Source organism: Abrus precatorius, unplaced genomic scaffold, assembly GCF_003935025.1.
Source record: "Abrus precatorius isolate BTA unplaced genomic scaffold, Abrus_2018 Scaffold3, whole genome shotgun sequence".
Lineage (NCBI taxonomy): Eukaryota > Viridiplantae > Streptophyta > Magnoliopsida > Fabales > Fabaceae > Abrus > Abrus precatorius.
Window position 1 is genome coordinate 32,512,344 of NW_020874373.1, and position 20,554 is coordinate 32,532,897.

Sequence of the window (20,554 nt, forward strand, 5' to 3'; positions counted from 1 at the left end):
ATTCCACAACATAATTAACTTTAATTTCATCACTTGGAAGATTTGAACAAAGAAAAGCTCTTTGGTGTATATTGTTTAAAGTCGTTAAGTAAATCTTCAATGAAAAGCTAAACGTTTTATTGATAAAGCACCAGAAAGATTGCTCATGAACTTAATAAAATACAACATAATGCAAAGACTACAATCATGAGGTTATTTAGAACAGCAGAAGTACAAGCAGAGATAAAAGCTCAAGAATTAATTTGCGATTCCCTGCATGCTGCTTGTAAATTGAACAAGCTATTCACAAATTCTGAAATGTTTTTATGAGAACTCCCTTCCTCATTAACAGCTTGTGCAGCCAAAGCCTTCCCTTGCATAATATTGTTTTTAATTTCTTTGCCTCTCTCACTCTCCATTATTTCAATAATACAATGCTTTAATGCTTCTCCTCTCACAATCTTTTTTTCATCAACTGGAGCTCTAATTCCCATATTCCCAACATCTACAATTTGCTTAGCATTGGTATTCTGGTCAGACCATTGTGGCACTGCAACCATTGGAACTCCTAAGCACAGGGCTTCCAATGTAGAGTTCCAACCACAATGTGTTACAAAACAGCCGATAGCCTCATGAGCTAGAACTTTTAGTTGTGAGCACCACCTTATTACTAAGCCCTTCTCTGACATCTTTTCAAAATCTTTGGGAAGTTTAATTTCTTCTGAGGCTCTAACAACCCATAAAAAATAACTTTTACTATCTCTCAAACCATAAGCTAATTCCTTTATTTGCTCCTCATTGAGTACTGCCATAGACCCAAAAGAAACATAAACAACAGATTGTTTTGGTTTATCATCTAACCATTCCATGCAATATTCCTCACTCTTAAATTGCGTAACACTACAGTCTTCGTCGTATTGCTTGTTAAAAATTATAGATGTTACGCATGGTCCTATGGTCCTAAATTTGGACCAAATCTTCATCGTCCAATCAATTACCTACAAGCAATTTATATGCACCAACCATTACACAACAAAGGAAAAAAAAAAAATTTCAGGAAGGAAAAGCATAATTGCAACTAACCATAAAACCAGTTTTTTTTTTCAACCCATAAGAGTATAAAAGTGGCTGAAGTGCTAAACAATGGATGAGTCTTTCTATAGTCCCCCCCCCCCCCCACCCAAAAAGAGTTTTTCTGGTCAATAGCCCAAAATTTTTTAAAAATGCTTTGAGTGAGAGAAATTCACAATTTTCCAAATTATTTCAACACCCGTTTTAAAAAAATTTTTTTATTTTCATATAAAAGTTGAGATACTGACCTCTTTTTCCATCTCATAGAATGAATTGCACAAGATCCAATCAGCTTTGTCGAAATTGGAGAACTGATTCGCCAACATATCAAGCAAAATTGGATCATCTAAATATGTAAAGAAGAACGAAGGCATATCCTCGAGGTGAAGTTTGGGCAACATAGGAAGGGAAATCTCATTTTCTATCAGGGGAACATGCAACTTTCCTTGTTGAACATGGTAATATATGCTATTAACGAACATATTTTGAGTGAGGAAAACAGCCCCAACTATCCCAAATCTCTTTGCAACATCCAATGCCCAAGGAAAGAATGAATCATAAATAACACAATCAACTAGGTTATTTGATTTACCAAGTTTTTCAAGAAGTTCAGAAAGAGTCTTTGGCCCTACTTGCCAAAAGCGTTTCAAGTAGGAGTCGTAACTCCCTGCTTCATCAAGCCCACCATTGTCAAACCCATCAGAAATGGTTTCAAGTGCAATGGAATCAGGTGCCTTATGCAAGTTTTTGCAATATGAACGGGTTGTGACTAGTGTTATTCTCACCCCTTTGTCTTGCAAAAGCTTGGAGAATTCATGCATGGGATTGATGTGGCCTTGTGCCGGATATGCTAAGACCATGCAATGCACTATGCTTTTCTTCTCCATTTCTTGATAAACCTCTCTCTTCCTTGCTTTGTGGGGTGGAGGGTGAGTGCCTATTTATACTTCAGGAAGGATGATAATAGATAGCTCAAAATTTAGGTACATTTCTTAAACGTGTTTTTTTTTTCTCTATTGTTGTCAATTAAAATTAAAATTTTATTTTGTTGAATTGCAATAAAATTATGATATTAAAAATATTTTTAAATATTATATCTAAAATTTGTCCTAATATATAGTGTGCTAGATAAGCTGTGAAACAAAGTGTAAAATATAAGTTAAGGGCAAGGTTATATTGGATTAAGAAAAGATGGGTACACTTCGAGAGCCACTCACTGCTCTAGATGTGTCATTAGTCAACAATATTATTTAAATGCTGTTGATTTAAATAAGGTGTTGGTATTTGAAAAATATATAACTTTTTTATTTTATTTTTTTAAAATGTTTTCTTTAACTCATAATATATATAAGGTTGGTGTGGACAATGATATAACGAAAGAAGAAAATTTGTATAATAAATAATTATTTTTTTTATAAATTAGAAATAAGTTTATTTTTTTAAATGTTTTAGAAATAAATGAGAAATTGTTTAAAATAATTAAAAAATATAAATTATTTTTTAAATTTAATTTATTTTATTACTTAATTTTTTTTTAGTGTTATAAGTACTTGTTAAAAATTTATCCAAACTAAACTTAAGTTTGCTTAACTTTCACTTAATTAAGAATACCATTAAAAGACTAGATTTATAATATAAAATAAGTCAAATTATTTTAATATATTTAATTCTTAAATACCGATATATTTTTTATGACAACATTAATATATCAACTATAAATAACACTATAATTTTTTTTACAAATGATAATATATTTTAATTAAATTCATTACATATTAGCCAAAACAATTTATTTTAATCTTTAAACGGAACCTCTTAAACTTTTCTATATACTCGACCTATTAATTCAAGATTCAGATTTTTTCCCCGTATAATAAAAACTGGTAGCGTAGATTTGTTGTCAAATACAAAGAATACAAAATAATTCAGGAGAGTTGCTTAACTTTTACTTAGTTAAGAATATAATTAAAAGACCAAATTGATAATACAAAATACAATCCAAATTATATTAATATATTTAATTTTTAATCAACGGTATACCTTTCTTTACGATTTTAATAAATCGACTAAATAAAATGCACCTGAAACATGTGTGGATAAGATTATTACTGTACTTTAATAATTAAACAGGATCACCTATATATTTATACAATAAATTTATGTAAAATTTTTTCAATATTAATATAATTTTTTTTGTTAGAATATGGAGAAAGAAGAAGTATTAATTACTGTGATATTTTACGCACTATTCATTAACAGATATAATGTTCTTATAGGTAGCGTTTGGTTCAGAGACAAATACATTGAAACAGAGACACGAAGTCATGCGTATCATGTTTGACTAGTGTCTCGCTGGAGAGACAAAAACACAAAGGATAAGAGGGACAAAAATTCGAAAGACACTGGTGTACCTCTTGAAAAAAGAGACACTAGTGTTCCAGCGCTAGAGACACGGAGAGTAAATTTTTAAAGACAAAAATACCTCTTATAATTTTTAAAAATTACATAAATTACCCTCATAATTTTTATATCTAAACACAATACACCACATTCTATTCTTACTTTCAAGCACAATATACAAACACAAACATTAGTATTTCTATCCTTTATTGTTTCAGTGTCTCTGTCTCCAGTGTCTAGGGACGTGGTATTCAAACGCTATCATAGAGCTACAAAGGAAGCCTAAACAACTAACCAATATTAAACAGAATTGACAAAAAGATATAGTAATTACCATAGCAAAAAATATGTTAATATTTCCTCCCTTAAACTATTGCTTAGACAGAACACAAGCAACTAGTTTATTTTAGGAATTTCACATACTCCCATCAACTTTTGAAGCTTTAGGAAATAATCTAACTTCAGAGGTTTGGTTAGTAAATTTGCAATCTGCTCCTTAGTTCCACAATGAACCAACTCTATATAGCCATCTCTAGAGAGATTTCTTAGAAAATGAAAACGCACATTGATATGTTTGCTTCTTCCATGCATAATCGGATTCTTAGAAAGTTTAATAGTTGAACTATTATCACACATCAAAGTAGTGCAACCTTCCTAATTATGTCCCAACTCCTTCAAAATTCTCCTCATCCACATGGCTTGACAGGCACAAGCTGCAGCTGGCATAAATTCAGCTTCTATGGTGGACAATGTCACAATTGGTTATTTTTTGGATGACCAAGCTACTGCTCCATTACTTAGTAAAAAAAATAACCAGAGGTGCTTTTCTTGTCTGTCAAGTCACCTGCATAGTCACTGTCAATGTAGGTTAACAATTCTTATTTCTTCCCTTCTTATAGAAAATACCATAATTCATAGTTCCTTGTAGGTATCTAAGAACTCTCTTTGCAGCTTGCATATGCACTTGAGTGGGTTGGCTCATAAAACGACTGATCAAACTAACAGAGAACGTCATGTCAGGTCTGGTTGTTGTAATGTACGTGAGACTTCCTACCAGTTGCTTGTACTGAGTCTCATCTACTTTCATTCCTGTTTCATCTTTGCACTGTTTACAACTAGCACCATAGGAACTTTAATAGAATTGCTATTAGACATCCCTTCAACACATCTAAGGCATACTTTCTCTAATAAATGTAGATCCCATCATCCTCCTGTAGAACTTCAATACTAAGGAAGAACCTCATTCTGCCAAGATCTGTCATATCAAACTCCTTCTTCATTGAATTCTTGAAAGTACTCATCAGTGAATCATCATTATCTGTGTATATGAGGTCATCAACATACACATTAACAATTAAAATCCTTTCATCTGAAGAGGACTTCAATAATAAAATTTGCTAATGATTGCTTTTTTCTAAATTCTACACTAATAAAGTATGACTCGATTTAACTGAACCATGCTCTAGAAGCTTATTTTAGCCCATATAAAGTCTTGTGAAGTTTGTAGACCTTATTCTCACATTTTTTTTGTGTGTACATAACCTTTTGGCTGTTCCATATATACATCTTCATTAAGAGTGCCATACAAAAATGCACTATGCTTTTCTTCTTCATTTCTTGATAAACCTCTCTCTTCCTTGCTTTGTGGGGGTGGAGGGTGAGTGCCTATTTATACTTAAAGAAGGATGATAATAGACAGCTCAAAATTAAAATTAAAATTAAAATTTTATTTTGACTTGCAATAAAATTATGATATTAAAAATATTTTTAAATATTATATCTAAAATTTGTTTTAATATATAGTGTTGCTAGATAACCTGTGAAAGAAAGTGTAATATATAAGTTAAGAGCAATGTTATATTGGATTAAGAAAAGATAGGTACACTTTGAGTGCCACTCACTGCCCTAGCTGTTTTATTAGTCAACAATATTATTTAAATGCTGTTGATTTAAATAAAGTGTTGGTATTTGAAAAATATATATAATTTTTTTAAATTGTTTTCGTTAACTAATAATATATATAAAGTTGGTGCCAATATAAAAAATAAAGTTGGTGTGGGCAATGATATAACGAACAAAGAAAATTGTATAATAAATAAATAATTTTTTTTATAAATTAGAAATAAGTTTATCTTTTTTAAAGTTTTAGAAATAAATGAGAATTTTTTTAAATAATTAAAAAATATAAATTATTTTTTAAATTTATTTTATTTTATTACTTAATTTTTTTTACTGCTACAAGTACTTGTTAAAAATTTATCCAAACTAAACTTAAGTTTGCTTAACTTTCACTTAATGAAGAATACTATTAAAAGACTAGATTTATAATATAAAATAAGTCAAATTATTTTAATATATTTAATTCTTAAATACCGGTATATTTTTTTTTACGACGAAATCAATATATCAACGATAAATAGCACTACAATTTTTTTACAAATGATAATATATTTCAATTAAATTCATTACATATTAGCCAAAACAATTTATTTTAATCTTTAAACAGAACCTCTTAAACTTTTCTATATACTCGACCTATTAATTCAAGATTCAGAATTTTCCATCCTATAATAAAAACTGGTAGTGTAGATTTGTTGTCAAATACAAAGAATACAAAATAATTCAGGAGAGTTGCTTAACTTTTGCTTAATTAAGAATATAATTAAAAGACCAAATTATTTTAATATATTTAATTTTTAATCAACGTATACCTTTTTTTTTTTTTACGAATTTAATAAATCAACTAAATAAATGCACCCCAAACATGTGTGGATAAGATTATTACTTTACTTTAATAATTAAACAAGATCACTTATTTATACAATAAATTTATGTAAAAAAATTTTCAACGTTAATTTTTTCTTTAATTCTTTTGATTATATCAACTATTTTATTTTATTTCTTTCTTTATTGTATAACCTTTTGCAAAAAAAACAAAAAAAAAAAAAACCAATAAAATTGTAACACTATAATTTCTCTAATACATTAGACAAAGGCAAACGCTCTAAGGAATCGTGTGGGTGAATAGTAAATATGTAATTAATAATTAATGTATTGTATTTGATATGTTGTTAATTGTAATTAATTTTATTTTTAAAATAATTTTACATTTATATTTTTATGATTAAAGAATATTCATAACATGAATTTGTATTTACAATTTAGTTATGTTATAATGAATTTAAGATAATAGAAAAATTTATGAATAATAGTAAAAAAAGATGTAAGTAGTTATTAATTATCTTTTCACTAACAAGTATATAAGGTGCATGCAAGAACATAGCCACAACTCATTTGCAACACTAACTGATATTTTAAATTATATTTTGCTAGCTTGAGCACACTAAACTAAAGAGGGGAATTATTCTATTGAGTGATGCCCAACATGACTTCTCCTCTGTTCTTTTCACTAAGAAGTATATAAAGTAGGATTGTCTGTGATTTCAGGCATGGGCATGTGATGAAGGACACCTGTGACTCATAATTGTAACAAGCTGTTCACAAATTCTCCAATGTTCTTTTGAGTACTTCCACCCTCATCCATAGCTTTTGCTGCCAAAGTTTTAAATTGGATGAGATTATTCTTGATCTCCTTGCCTTCTTCACAATCCATTACTTTGCTTATACAATGCTTCAAGGCTCCTTGTCTCGCAATCTTTTTCTCATCAAATGGAGCTTTAAGTCCCACTTTCCAAACATCTGCAATAAACTTAGCATTTGTTATCTGATCTGCCATCAGTGGCACTGCAATAGTTGGAATTCCTAAGCACAAAGCTTCTAAAGTGGAGTTCCAACCACAATGTGTTACAAAGCACCCTATAGCCTCATGAGCTAAAACCTTTGGTTGAGAACACCATTTCACAACCAAGCCCTTTTCTGACTTTTTGGCAAAGTCTTTTGGGAGCTTAGTTTCTTCAGAAGCTCTCACTACCCAGAAGAAGTGATTATCACAAATTCTCAAAGCCCAAGCCAGTTCTTTCATTTGCTCCTCATCAAGAGGGACTGTAGTGCCAAATGATACATACACAACAGATCCTTTTGGTTTATCATCCAACCATTCCATGCACTTGTCATCATCACTCGCAAATTGTACAGCACCATAATCTTGGTCATCCTTAGATGGTACATTCGGTCCTATGGTCCTGAATTGCGGCCAATTCTTTGTCATCCAATCAACCACCTAGAAAAGCAACATCTAATTAACAGCTTCTCTTACCAATATATCTATATATTAATAGTTAAGGATTGGGTTAGTTTATAACCTTTATTTAACAGAAGTAAAACTTTGAAGTATAACATCATATGAATAGATAACTTTATTAGTATAAAAATTGATATATACTATCAAGACAGAAATGTTAGCTACCTGATTTTCGAGCTCATAGAAGGTATTGCAGAAAATCCAATCAGCTTTATGAATGTTGGAAAACTGATCCACCAAACGATAAAGAAAATATGGAAGTGAGAAGAAAACGCTAGGCATGTCATCAAGTTTAAGTTTAGGCAACGCTGGAAGACTAATCTCTTCTTCTGTGAGAGGAACTCGAAGCTGACCCAAATGAACGTTGTAGAAGAGAGTATTGACAGCCATACTCTGAGTGATATAAACAGCAGCAAAAAGCCCAAGTCTCTTTGCACTCTCTAGAGCCCAAGGTAGTGAGGAATCATAAATAACACAATCAACTGGGTCAGATCTACCCACCAATTTCTGAATGAGGCGAACAAGATTGTCTGGGCCAACTTGCTCGAAGCGGTCGATGTAGGCCGGGTAGGTCCCTGCTTCTTCAAGGCCACCACTGTCAAACCCATCTGAAATGGTTTGGAGGGTGAGCCAATTTGGGAGGGTGGGGAAGTTCTTGGAGAAGGAATGCGGGGTGACGAGTGTTATTCTGACCCCTTGGTGTTGCAAAAGCTTGGAGAATTGAAGCATGGGATTCATGTGACCCGCTGCTGGAAATGGCAAGACTAGACAATGCATTCTGCTGCTACCTGTGCTTCTCTCCTTCTTCTCCATTCCCCCTCTTTATTTTCTCATCTCCGTGTTTAATGGTAATGGTAATGGTAATGGACCCCAATTTCCTTTATTGGGCGTTGGGTGTGTCTGTACATGGTACCCATCTTTGTCTTATCATCCCCTCATTTAATATATATTTAATTATTAATTCAAATTTATTAAATATAATTGTTTTCAACTAATTAATTACAAAGTTTAATTGGCACAAAAAGTAGAAAGAATCTCAGTCTAAGCGAAATTTAGACCTTTCATCTTCTCCATTTTGGTCAAGATGGTAGGTACTTTTTTAATTTGACAAGACAACAAGGGCTTATTTGTAATTACTCAGAAACTTATTAAACACATTAAAAAACAAAGGAGGGCCCATGCCCCAAAGGCTACACGGAACACTCCAGAATAGGCACGTCCCTATCTATCTTATTTTCAAATTTATTTTGAAAGAGATTTATATATTTTCTTTAAATTGAAATTGTTATTTTTTAATATTTTAAAAATAAATCATTAATCTTATTGTTTATTAATACATAATCATCAGTCATAATTATTTTACGTATAAAAAAATATTTTTTATTTTATAAAGTACCGTAAAATTTATCATTTTTAAAATAATATTACTTAATTCATCTCACTTTATTCATATTTTATTTTAAAAATATTTATAATATTAATGATTAAATTAATATATTATATATTTATATAAAAATAAATATTTCGTTGATACAAATTTTATAATAAAAATAAATATAACAATTGAAGAATATTATTTACTATTTTTTATAAATAAAATTAAAAGTAATAATCTCTAGATGCTTTCTCTTGATAAATATAATGCAATCTTAGGAAGGAGAGTACCTACCCGCCTCTATTATACAATTTTTTAATGTGTATTTTAAAATAATTTTTTATTGAAATATTTATTATTTTTAAATTAGAAATTTCATATATATTTTTATAATAATTTAAAAAATTTTACAAAATAAATTTAATATTTCTTAACATGTGTCATTGAGTTCGTATTAAAAAAATCGTTTAAAAATAGAATGATTAATTTAAAAAAGTGTTGATGTATCATTATATTCTTAATTTTAATATTTTATAAAAAAAATTAAATAAAAATGTGATTTAAATTTAAAAATATATTTTTACTTAATAAATTAAAATTATGCAAAAATGAGTTTAAGATAACTCATTATCTATTTATTTATGGACGATAAGTATAAGATAATATAAAAGAAGTTTATAAATAACATATAAGTAGTTATTAATTATCTTTTCACTAACAAGTATATAAGGTACATGCTTGCAATACTAACTGATAATTTAAATCATATTTTGGTAGCTTGAACACTAAAGGAAATATTCCATTGAATGATTCTTACGGATAATTTAAATGTGTATAATTGTATTCTTTATCTTAATCGAACAGAACATCACAATTTGCATTCCATTGTTTGTTAAATTTGATTTGGGAAAGGGAGAATTTAAATTTCCCTTTTGCTCAATTAGCTTATTGTATGCAATAATTGGCACCATTTTAATTAACAAGTTAAAAATATTATCTTAATAAAATTAATTGCATGAATATTTCTTTTATAGAAGAGTGTTAAAAGTATATTTATTTTTAACATACTTTTATTTATTCTTTAAAATTTATTAAAATTTATACAATAATAAATAGAAAGACAAAAATTACACATACCATAAGTCGTGTACAGAAGGATAAACCAAATGAGCACTTGGCCATGTGAAGAAGTCATGCTTTGGATACATCAATTTAAAAATTAAAATAATTATAATCCTGAATTTTTGTATTTTATTTACATTGTTTTTTATTTTTCTATCACATTATCGTTAGAAATGAAAAGGAAAAATTTAAACATGATAATTATAATATAATAGATTTTTATATCAAAGTATAAAAAATTAAATATATAAATTAGTATGATAGTGTATTTTGATTTTTAATATTTAATATGAATTTTGATTTTTAAAAGGTTAAATAAAATATTTATCATTTTAAAAACATAAAAAAATTCAATAGATATTTTTATAACAAATTAAAATATTAAATACTTGTTAAGGTGTGCCAAGGGTAAGGGGTAATGCAAACAAGGTAAGGGAAGAATAGAGGTTCATACAGTGATATTAATTCAACCAAAAAGAGCAGAAAATCCAAGTCCGAAAAATCAACCAAAGGAAAAGAAGACCCTGCACAATACTTTCCGTTATTTTTAAATTTTTTATTTTTTTATTGTATTACTTCATTTCTTTTATTAACTTTTTTTTTCTTCTAATAAACGAAGTTTTAAAAAATCTAAAAAAAAACAAAGAATCCTAACCAAACAACCTAAACGGAGTTTTAACAAAGGTTCTAAGGAAAGGGGTGTTTTATCAAAATAAATGCAAGACATACTCATATCAGTACCTAATTTTGCTAAACAGTCAACACATTGGTTAGCTTATCTTAAAATATGAGAAAATTTAATAAATTAGATCCTCCCAAGAAGCAACTTAATTCTATTTATAATAGAAAATAAAAGATGTCACAGCTCTGAAAATTAACAATTAAGAAAATTACCTCCTTGTTACTACATTGAATCCAAATAATCTGAATATTCTTGGAGATGACAAGTCGCAGACTCAAACATTTCCCACAATTCAACAGCAAAGGGAGCAAGGAGGTAATTTCATGAAGAAACCACCCAAGAAGGAGCCTTTGTGATCACAAATGAGACCCCCACAACTAGCTTGACCCAGATTCTATATAGTTGACCCATCAGAGTTGAGCTTAAAATGTTGGTGAAGGGGAGGCTGCCACTTCACAAGGCTATGCGGTTCCACAAGGCTAGCACCAGGATTCTAGTTGTTCCTGCCACAAGAATGAAAAAAATTCAAAATTGGACATGATTTTATATAGCAAAGCATCATTATTCAAGGGCAAATTATTGAAAATAACATTATTTCTATTCTTCCAAAGATTCCATGTGATAATCCTAAACAATTTATGCCAATAAGAACATAAAAAAGGATTATGTTTAGCCAAATTGAGAGACAACCAACTAGATAACCCAAGGCTATAAAACAGAGCCCTTTTATCAGAAGGAATAAAATGGTTCCAAATCTGAGTAGCACTCTAATAGTCTCTAAGAACATGAATCACAATTTTTGGAGCCTCATTACACCTGGGACATAGAGAGGAGTTAGTCATATTTTGATTACATCTTTTAGCATTGGTTAAAAGCCTACCATGGGCCACTTTCCAAAGGAAAACATTTATCTTAGGGGGACCCTCCCACTCCTACACAAGATTAAAAATACAGTTATCATTTTGAGGAATCTGAGCACCAACAGAAATAAGATTAAAGGCAAACTTTATTGAAAAAATGCCATTACTAGTCATTTTTCAGAAAAAAATAGTCCTGAGTATTGGTTATTAAAGGAGGAGTAATTTGGGTTATTAAGTCACAAACTGAATCTAGAAGAACCTGATACAATCTATTCCAGTCCCACCTACCCTAAGATATATAACTAGTCACACAATCCTCCAATTCATCCCCAACGAGGAGATGAGTAGCGAAACTAGACAAATTCTGATGATTAGGCAGGCAATTATCCTTCCAAAATCTAACTAACATACCATTCCCTAGAGTCCAACCCAGCCCAGAACAAAAGGAGTTCCAGACAAAAGCCAAACTCTTCCAAAGGGATGATGACTTTTGATTGTTTTTAAAAGTAGGCATGTTGCTTAAAGAAAATTTGTATTTGTAACAAAGAACTTGGGACCATAAATCCTTAGGAGAGTTAATACGTCTCTAACAAAGTTTCATAATGAAGGCTTGGTTCACAAAACAAATGTTTCTAAATCCTAGCTCACTCTCCCCTTTAGGTCTGCAAATTTTCTCCTAACTAATTAAATAACATTTTCTACCACATAAAGAGCCCCAAATGAACCGTTTACGGATAATGTCAATTTCTTTACAAATAGATTTTGGAATCAAAGTAGTTTGTATAGAATAATTAGGAATACTCATAATACAGTATTAAGCAAGAGTATTTCTACTTACCATAGACAATGAATTTATTTTTCAAATAAAGAGTTTCTTTCTAATTTTATCAATAAAAAAAAAGCAAAGTCTTGCCTAGAGGGACTACCATGACTTATAGGAATTCCTACATATTTACCAAATTGGACAGAATTTCCAAAACCTAACTTACTACTAAGATCCTGAGCTAGAATAGACCCACAATTTTTAGAAAAATAGACAGAGGACTTTTCTTTGTTAATGGACAATCCTAAGGCATTGCAAAAATCATTCAAAACAACAATTATGGTTTCAGCATTATATCTATCATCTTTAACTACCAAAATAATATCATCAGCGAAAAAAAAGGTGAAAAATTTTAGGACTCATGTTGCTGAATGAAAAAGGGATCTAGGAACCATCACTAACTTTATCATTAATTAAGTGGGCCAGTCTTTCAATACACATAACGAAAAAGATAAGGGAATATATGATCCCCTTGTCTAATACCTCTACTTGGTATAAAAACATCAGTTCTATTACTATTCCAATTAATAGACATTGAGGAAATTGAGATACATTGGTTGATAATATTAGCAAATTTTGAACTAAACCCAACAGCCTGAATGATATCATTAATAAAACTCCACCTAAGTTTATCATAAGCCTTTTCTAAATCAATTTAATAATCATAAACTCATTCCGATTTTTTAAGACATTAAAAGAATGCACAAGCTCTTGCAAAACAATGGAGTTATCAATGTCTCGCTTGCCAAGGATGAAGCTAGTTTGATTAGCAGAAATGATATAGGGCAGAGCCCCTAATTCTATTAGCTAGCAATTTAGTTATAATTTTATAACTTACATTACAAAGAGAAATAGGCCTGAAATGTTTAATATGTTCAAGATTATCAATCTTAGGAATAAGGGTGATAACAATGTCATTTACAACATAAATGTTATTGGGGTTGTCAAAAATATCAAAAACAAATTTAACAATAAAAGGGTCTAAAAGATCTCACTGATTCTTAAAAAATAAAGCATAAAGGCCATCAGGTCTAGAGGATTTTAGATTTCCTATGCTAAAAAGTGCCGCTTTAATTTCTGCTAAAGAGATATCATAATTGATGATCAAGTTATCAAACTCCCTAAGGGAAGGAAACCTAGAAACAATGAGGAAGGGGGCACTGTTAGGGCAGGGATCAGAATAAATCTGCTTAAAATAGCTCACAACAAGACTTTGGAGTTTCAGAGGGTCAAATTCTATAATATTATTATCATATTTAAGTGCAAGAATTTGATTTTGTTATCTACAAATCCTAACAACATTATAAAAAAAATTATTATTCCTGTCACCTAACTTTAGCCAATTGGACTTGTAGTGATGAAGCCAAAATATTTCCTCATGATTCAAAGTTTGTTGGTATTCTAACCAAAATGAATGCATGAGTTTGGAAAGATAGGGGTTATCCTGATAAGCTAATTTATAATGAATACCCCTAATCCTATTTAACAGTCTTCTCTTTCTATTAAAAATATTTCCAAAAATAGTAACATTCCAATCAGAAATATTGTTTGTGAAATGGTTCACATTTTCAATCCACGATCTGGAGTCTAGCTAAGAGTTTTTAACTTGATCTTTGAAGTCCTTATGCATAAGTCAAGGAGTCAAAAATTTAAAAGGTTTAGACTGGAACACATTACTATGCATACTCCTAATTCTTATCCACAAAGTCACATAATCAGATTCGAGAATAGGTAGGTGGATGGGAGAACTATTCTGGAATAAAGCCCTCAAAGCATCATTAGTCACAACTCTATCAATTCGTTCCTTAATATTACCCTTTTGCCAAGTAAAAGGGTTACCCTTGAACCTCAAATCCTAGAAACCATATTTATTAAGACAATCAGCAAAATTATTTATCAGATTCAAATTTACAAGTCTACCTCCAACTTTCTTTGTCTTAAAGAGAACAAAATTAAAATCTCTAGCAAGACACCAGGGATAATAAAGCCTAGAGCTAAATTCAATAAGATGTTCCTAGTACTCAGACCTAAGCCCTTCTTGAGGGCTAACATAAACAGTAAATAGAACTCAACAATTATGCCTGTTACTGATTTTGAGGTGGACAAAAAATTTATTCTTTTCTAACACATCAACCTTCATTTTCCTAGTGTTCCAACAACACCATATTCATCCAGAGAAACCTCTGGCATCTACCTTACTAGTACCATCTAGATTAAATTTATTAATAACCATATCAGCTTTGGCAACATTAATTCTAGGTTAAATAAAGCTAAAAAATCTAAGTTGTGAATCTTAATAAGGTCATTAGTAAGTCTGGGAAAAGTCTTTCTCTTACTCCTCTACAATTCCAAAAAAGACAATTCATAGAAAGACAAATAAAATTAATCAGTAGCATCTCTAAGATGCTGAGGCCTTAGCTCATCTCTGATTGGCTCATTATTAATAGTAGAGGAATCAATATCCATAAAAGGAGCATGAACAGAAGAACTATCCGAGAGTTTAGGTGCAAAGTTATCCAAACCTTCTCCAACCCTTCCAAGATTCATACTTAACAAATTCTGAATGGACCCATCTCTAGCGTTATGAGCAAGCTCTTGTTTTAGCCTTTTCATTAATCTAAAAACTTCCCTTTCTTCTTGATTAGACTTTCCCAAAGCTTGCATACTAAGAGAGGAAGAATTATCATTAGTAAGGGAGATGTTGTCCCCTTTCTCAATGATGCCCATTTCTTGCTTATGTCTAACCTTAGCCTTTGAGGGTTTTTTAGGATGGAAATTAGAATTATCTTCATACAGGGTTTTCCTAGAAGGCTGAGGACCAACTGAGTCATTTGACTCAAATCAGTAGGAGTTGTTTTCTTAGATAGACTAGCAAATTTTGAAAATTAGGAAACTTTTCCCTGATCTTGCTTAGGAGGATAGATATCTAAAATATTAAATTTGGATCTTAGAGGGCAGTCTTTCCCTTTCAAGTTTTGATTGGGATTCCTGGGACTCTAGATTGACCCCCTCTTTTCCTAACTGGTTTTTTAACAAGCATCCAGGGACCATACTTTCCCTGTTCATTAGTTAGATTGCCTTTAGCAGTCCCTTGGATGTATAGCCCCTTGGATCCTCTGTACAGGAGATGATTCTTGAAAAATTAGCTCACTACTTTATTCTACTAAGGGATCTATAGGTATATGGTCAAATGTATAACATTCAGTTTTAGGACTAAGATGTTTAAGACAGGACATTTGCCTGTGCCCATACCTTCCACAATTAAAACAAATGAGGTGTAAACCCTCATATTCAATTCTAAATTCCTGCCCTAAGACTTCAAAGGAAGGGATTAACTTCTTTCTTAAGTCAAGCTCAATACAGAAACTAGAGAATTATGAGACTGAACTTTGAGCATTGTACCTAAGTAGGATCATACTTGCCATAAGAACTTGTCATTATAGAGTTCTAAAGTAAGGTCGGGTATTCTAATCTAGGCAGCAATTTTTCTAAGATTCTGATCCTTAGGTCTAAATAGCGGTCTCCATCGCTGAACTAATAGATAGTGATCAATAATTAACCATGGTCCCTCAAAAAGAGCATGTTTATAGTCTTCCATATTATCAAATTTTACCATAAAGAAATTGATATTTAAGTCAAAGAGTTTTAGAGGACTATTTTTACTCCAAATGTTTCCCAGCTTCTTATTAAGAAAAATAAAGCTCACAGTTTTACCCAACAACTTAACAATTAGGGTTGAGGACCAAGGGGAACACCACATTTCGTAATCCTCTAAAGCAATTTTTAACTCTGGGCATCAAGATTGGGTATCATCCTTAACAGATTCATTATCATCAGATTCAACATGCATATTTAAATCTTGTAAGACTGACTTAACAATTTTATCATCATGTAATACCAAATCAAATCTTTTTGCCCTAAGACTGAATCTTTATAAGACAACAAAGTAAAAGATTCAAGTTTAGGTAACTCCTGGGGGGATAAGTCGACACTAGGAACTTCTTGTTAGTGTGTGATGTGTTTCCATATTTTTAGGAACAATTATATTTTGAATAAGTCCATCGCATTATTAGGAAACAACGCGCTATATGCGCATAGGTAGTTTTGCAGTTTTTCATTCTTATGTAAGGCTATAAATTAGCAAGATTTATTCTTCAATAAAACAGAGAGTACAATTCATTCTTTCTGCACCTTTATCTTTTACGTACGTTCCAACATTTTGGTATCAGAGCTCTATCATGGGTCTTGATCCAAAGTAGAAGTAGCAGTCTTCTAAGCATAACACACAATGACATCAGAAAGTTCGTTTGTGTAGCCCGCCATGCGAAAATTTGACGGGCATTACGATCATTGGGCTATGCTCATAGAGAATTTCTTGCGTTCAAAGAAGTATTAGGGGCTGGTGCAAAATGGCATTCTTGAATCACCAGTAAGAACACCTTCTACCGAAGTACAAGGGACACACATTGATCATCAAAAATTAAAGGTTTTGAAGGCAAATAACTACCTATTTCAAGCATTGGATCGTTCAATCCTGAAAACTATTCTCAACAAGGATACAACAAAGGATATATGAGATTCTTTGAAACAGAAGTACCAAGGTACTTCACGGGTCAAGTGTGCACAGTTGCAAGCTCTCAGAAGAGAATTTGAAATTCTCCACATGAAGGAGGGAGAATCTGTCAACGATTATTTTTCCCGGACGCTTACCATTGCCAACAAGATGAAGGCAAATGATGAAAACAAAGGTGATGTTATAGTTGTTAAGAAAATTATGAGATCCATGACTCACAAGTTTGATTATGTTGTGTGTTCCATTGAGGAGTCTAAGGATACAGACACTTTGACTATTGATGAATTACAAAGTAGTCTCCTTCTACATGAACTCTGCATGACGTCTCATGTGGAAGAAGAGCAGGCTCTGCAGATTGCTCATGCAGAACAGGGACGCAGACGTGAAAGTCGTGGAGGCTTTGGACGACGCGGACGAGGTCGAGGACACGGTAGACAAGGCTTTGACAAATCCATTGTGGAGTGCTACACGTGTCATCAACTTAGACATTTTAGATGAGAATGTTCAAACCAAAGAAGAGAGGCTAACTATGTCAAGAATGACGAAGAAATGCTATCGATGGTCCCCACAAACATAACCAAGGCAAATGAAGATATTGTGTGGTTTCTTGACTCTGGATGCAGTAATCACATGTGCAGGAAGAAGGAATACTTCTCAGATCTTGATGAAAATTACAAAGACTCAGTCAAACTAGGCAATAATTCTAGTATAGCTATAACTGGCAAAGTCAATGTTCGGTTATACATGAATGGCAACACTTATATTGTTACTGACATCTTCTTTGTGCCAGATTTAAGGAACAACTTACTCAGTATTGGCCAATTACAAGAAAAGGGACTTAGTATTCTTTTCCAACATGGCAAGTGCAAAGTGTTTCATCCTGAAAATGGTTTACTCATGGAAACCAGCATATCTTCCAATCGAATGTTCCTACTGCATGTCATCTCTCCCCCTACCAAATCGACTTGTTTTCACACAGTTATAGAGGATATAATGAATCTTTGGCATTACAGATATGGACATTTGAATTTTCGGAGTTTAAATATGCTTTACCAGCAGAGTATGGTATATGGTTTACCAACGATGAAGGCACCTACCAAACTATGCAAGGACTATTTGGTTGGGAAGCAATCACGCGATTCATTTCCAAGGAAAAGCATGTGGAGGGCTACACAGGTTCTGCAACTAATTCATGCAGATATTTGTGGACCAATCACACCTATCTCCAACAACAAAAAAAGGTACATGCTCACCTTTATTGATGATTTTTGTAGGAAAACTTGAATTTATTTCTTGATTGAAAAGTCAGAAGCTCTTTCTTTCTTTAAGAATTTAAAATTTATGTTGAAAAAGAAGCTGACTCCTTAATCAGAGGTTTACGCACTGATCGTGGGGAAGAGTTTACCTCTCAGGACTTCACCAACTTTTGCTCTAACAATGGTATTCGTAGGCAATTAACGGCTACATGCACTCCACAACATAATGGGATTGCAGAACAAAAGAACAGAACCATTATGAACATGGTTTGAAGCATGCTCTCAGAAAAGAAGATGCCCAAAACTTTTTCGGTTGAAGCTGCCACCTAGTTTGTGCATATTTTGAATTAGAGTCCCACATTAGTAGTGAGAAATAAAACGTCAGAAGAAGTCTGGAGTGGAATCAAGCCTTCAGTTAAGTATTTTAGAGTTTTTGGATGCCTTTCTCATGTTCATGTGCCTGATGCCACACGTACCAAGCTAGATGATAAAAGTCGATGTTGTGTTCTGTTGGGAGTTAGTGAAGTATCAAAAGCTTACAAACTTTATGATTTGATTTCACAAAAGATCATCATTAGCAGGGACGTTGTCTTTGATGAAGATAAAAGCTAAGATTGGGATAAGAAGCATGCAGAAGCCATCTTATGTGAATTAGATTGAGGCGATAAGGATGTGGATGCTATCACAAATGAAGAACATGAGGTTGCAGATGCAGAACATCAGGTACGCCATTATCCTAATACCCTAGAAAAGGATACTAGTCCCGTTCAACAAAGGCACAGAAGACCACCCCTCTAGATGACAGATTACGAAATTGGAGAAGGACTTTTGAAGACAGTCCAGAAGCTCATTTAGCTATGTCTACAGCTGATGATAGTGATCCCACACACTTTGCTGCTGCTGTAAAAATTTTAAAATAGAGGAAAGCTATGGATGAGGAGATGGAAGCAATAAACAGAAATGGCACTTGGGAATTGATGGAATTACCTGACAGAGCTAAGAAAGTTAGAATGAAGTGGATTTATAAGACCAAATTCAAAGAGAATGGTGAAGTGGACAAGTACAAGGCTAGACTTGTAGTGAAAGGGTATGCACAAGAATATGAGGTAGACTATACTGAAGTATTTGCACCAGTGGTTCGCATTGAGACAATTCGCTTGGTGGTAGCACTTGCAGCTCAAAAGGGATGGACACTCTATCAGCTAGATGTAAAGTCTGCATTTTTATATGGAGAACTGGATGAAACAATATATGTAGACCAACCTTGTGGTTATGAACAAAAAGGGGTTGAGAATAAAGTGTATAAACTGAAAAAAAGTCCTTTACAGACTTAAGCAAGCATGACGTGCTTGGTATAGCCGCATAGAAGCATATTTTTTGAAGGAAGGATTTGAGAAGTGTGACTACGAGTATACTCTGTTTGTGAAGAGAGAAAAGGAAGGCATAATATTAATTGTTAGTTTATATGTTTATGACCTTATTTTTACTGGTAATGATGAGTTGATGTTTACAAAATTCAAAAGCTCTATGAAACATGAATTTTCCATGACAGATCTTGGTAAAATGAGGTATTTTTTGGGTCTTGAAGTAATGCAAAGAACAGATGCCATTTTTTTATGTCAAAAGAAATATGTATTAGAAATGTTGCAAAAATTTGGAATGGATAAAAACAATCCAGTGCAAACCCCAATTGTTCCGGGTGTTAAACTCACAAAGGATGACACTGGTGTAAAGGTGGATAAGACTTATTACAAACAAATTTTGGGAAGTCTTATGTATCTAACATCCACTTGACCTGATATGATGTTTGTGGTGAACTTAATTAGCAGGTACATGGAGAATCCGTCTGAGCTGCAGCCAAAAAAGTGTTGAGATATTTAAAGGGAACAACTGAGTTTGAGACTTTCTACAAAAAAAGAGGAAACAATGAATTTCTTGCTTACATTGACAGTGATTATGCAGGGGATTTGGATGACAGGAAAAGTACTTCAGGCTATGTTTTCTTATTGTGTTCAGCTGCTGTTTCTTGTTTCATCTAAGAAACAACCAATTGTGAGTCTATCAACCACAGAGGCAGAGTTTATGGGTGCAACATCATGTGCTTGTCAAGCCATATGGTTGAAAAGGGTGTTGGGAAAATTGTATAGAATACAAAGCCAGGCTATTGTAATTTATTGCGACAATAGCTCTACTATTAAGCTTTCAAAGAATC

The 20,554-nt window shown here is 32.1% G+C and overlaps 3 protein-coding genes across 3 annotated transcripts; 1 reads left to right on the forward strand and 2 right to left on the reverse strand.

Annotated features, from left to right (window-relative positions):
* Window positions 1-230: 230 nt before the first annotated feature.
* LOC113863602 (UDP-glycosyltransferase 74G1-like) lies at window positions 231-1,937 on the reverse strand. Its single transcript, XM_027497239.1, has 2 exons — window positions 1,299-1,937; window positions 231-977 (listed from the first exon to the last, which is right to left on the reverse strand). Exons 1-2 carry the CDS (start codon window positions 1,935-1,937, stop codon window positions 231-233), a joined length of 1,386 nt encoding a protein of 461 aa, XP_027353040.1.
* A 4,728-nt stretch (window positions 1,938-6,665) lies between these two features.
* LOC113863510 (UDP-glycosyltransferase 74G1-like) lies at window positions 6,666-8,504 on the reverse strand. Its single transcript, XM_027497114.1, has 2 exons — window positions 7,817-8,504; window positions 6,666-7,630 (listed from the first exon to the last, which is right to left on the reverse strand). The coding sequence occupies exons 1-2, from the start codon at window positions 8,462-8,464 to the stop codon at window positions 6,929-6,931; spliced, it is 1,350 nt and encodes a 449-aa protein (XP_027352915.1). The 5' UTR covers window positions 8,465-8,504; the 3' UTR covers window positions 6,666-6,928.
* Window positions 8,505-17,176: 8,672 nt separating this feature from the next.
* Window positions 17,177-17,584, forward strand: LOC113862503. Its single transcript, XM_027495586.1, has one exon. It carries the CDS (start codon window positions 17,177-17,179, stop codon window positions 17,582-17,584), a length of 408 nt encoding a protein of 135 aa, XP_027351387.1.
* Window positions 17,585-20,554: the final 2,970 nt, after the last annotated feature.

Excerpts from the sequence above, each read along its gene's own strand:
- LOC113863510 (XM_027497114.1), bottom strand. The coding sequence starts at position 8,464 with ATGGAGAAGAAGGAGAGAAGCACAGGTAGCAGCAGAATGCATTGTCTA. Across the intron at positions 7,631-7,816 it reads TCTATGAGCTCGAAAATCAG|GTGGTTGATTGGATGACAAA; the intron begins GTAGCTAACATT and ends TTGCTTTTCTAG.
- LOC113862503 (XM_027495586.1), top strand. The coding sequence starts at position 17,177 with ATGAAGGAGGGAGAATCTGTCAACGATTATTTTTCCCGGACGCTTACC.
- LOC113863602 (XM_027497239.1), bottom strand. The coding sequence starts at position 1,937 with ATGGAGAAGAAAAGCATAGTGCATTGCATGGTCTTAGCATATCCGGCA. Across the intron at positions 978-1,298 it reads TCTATGAGATGGAAAAAGAG|GTAATTGATTGGACGATGAA; the intron begins GTCAGTATCTCA and ends AATTGCTTGTAG.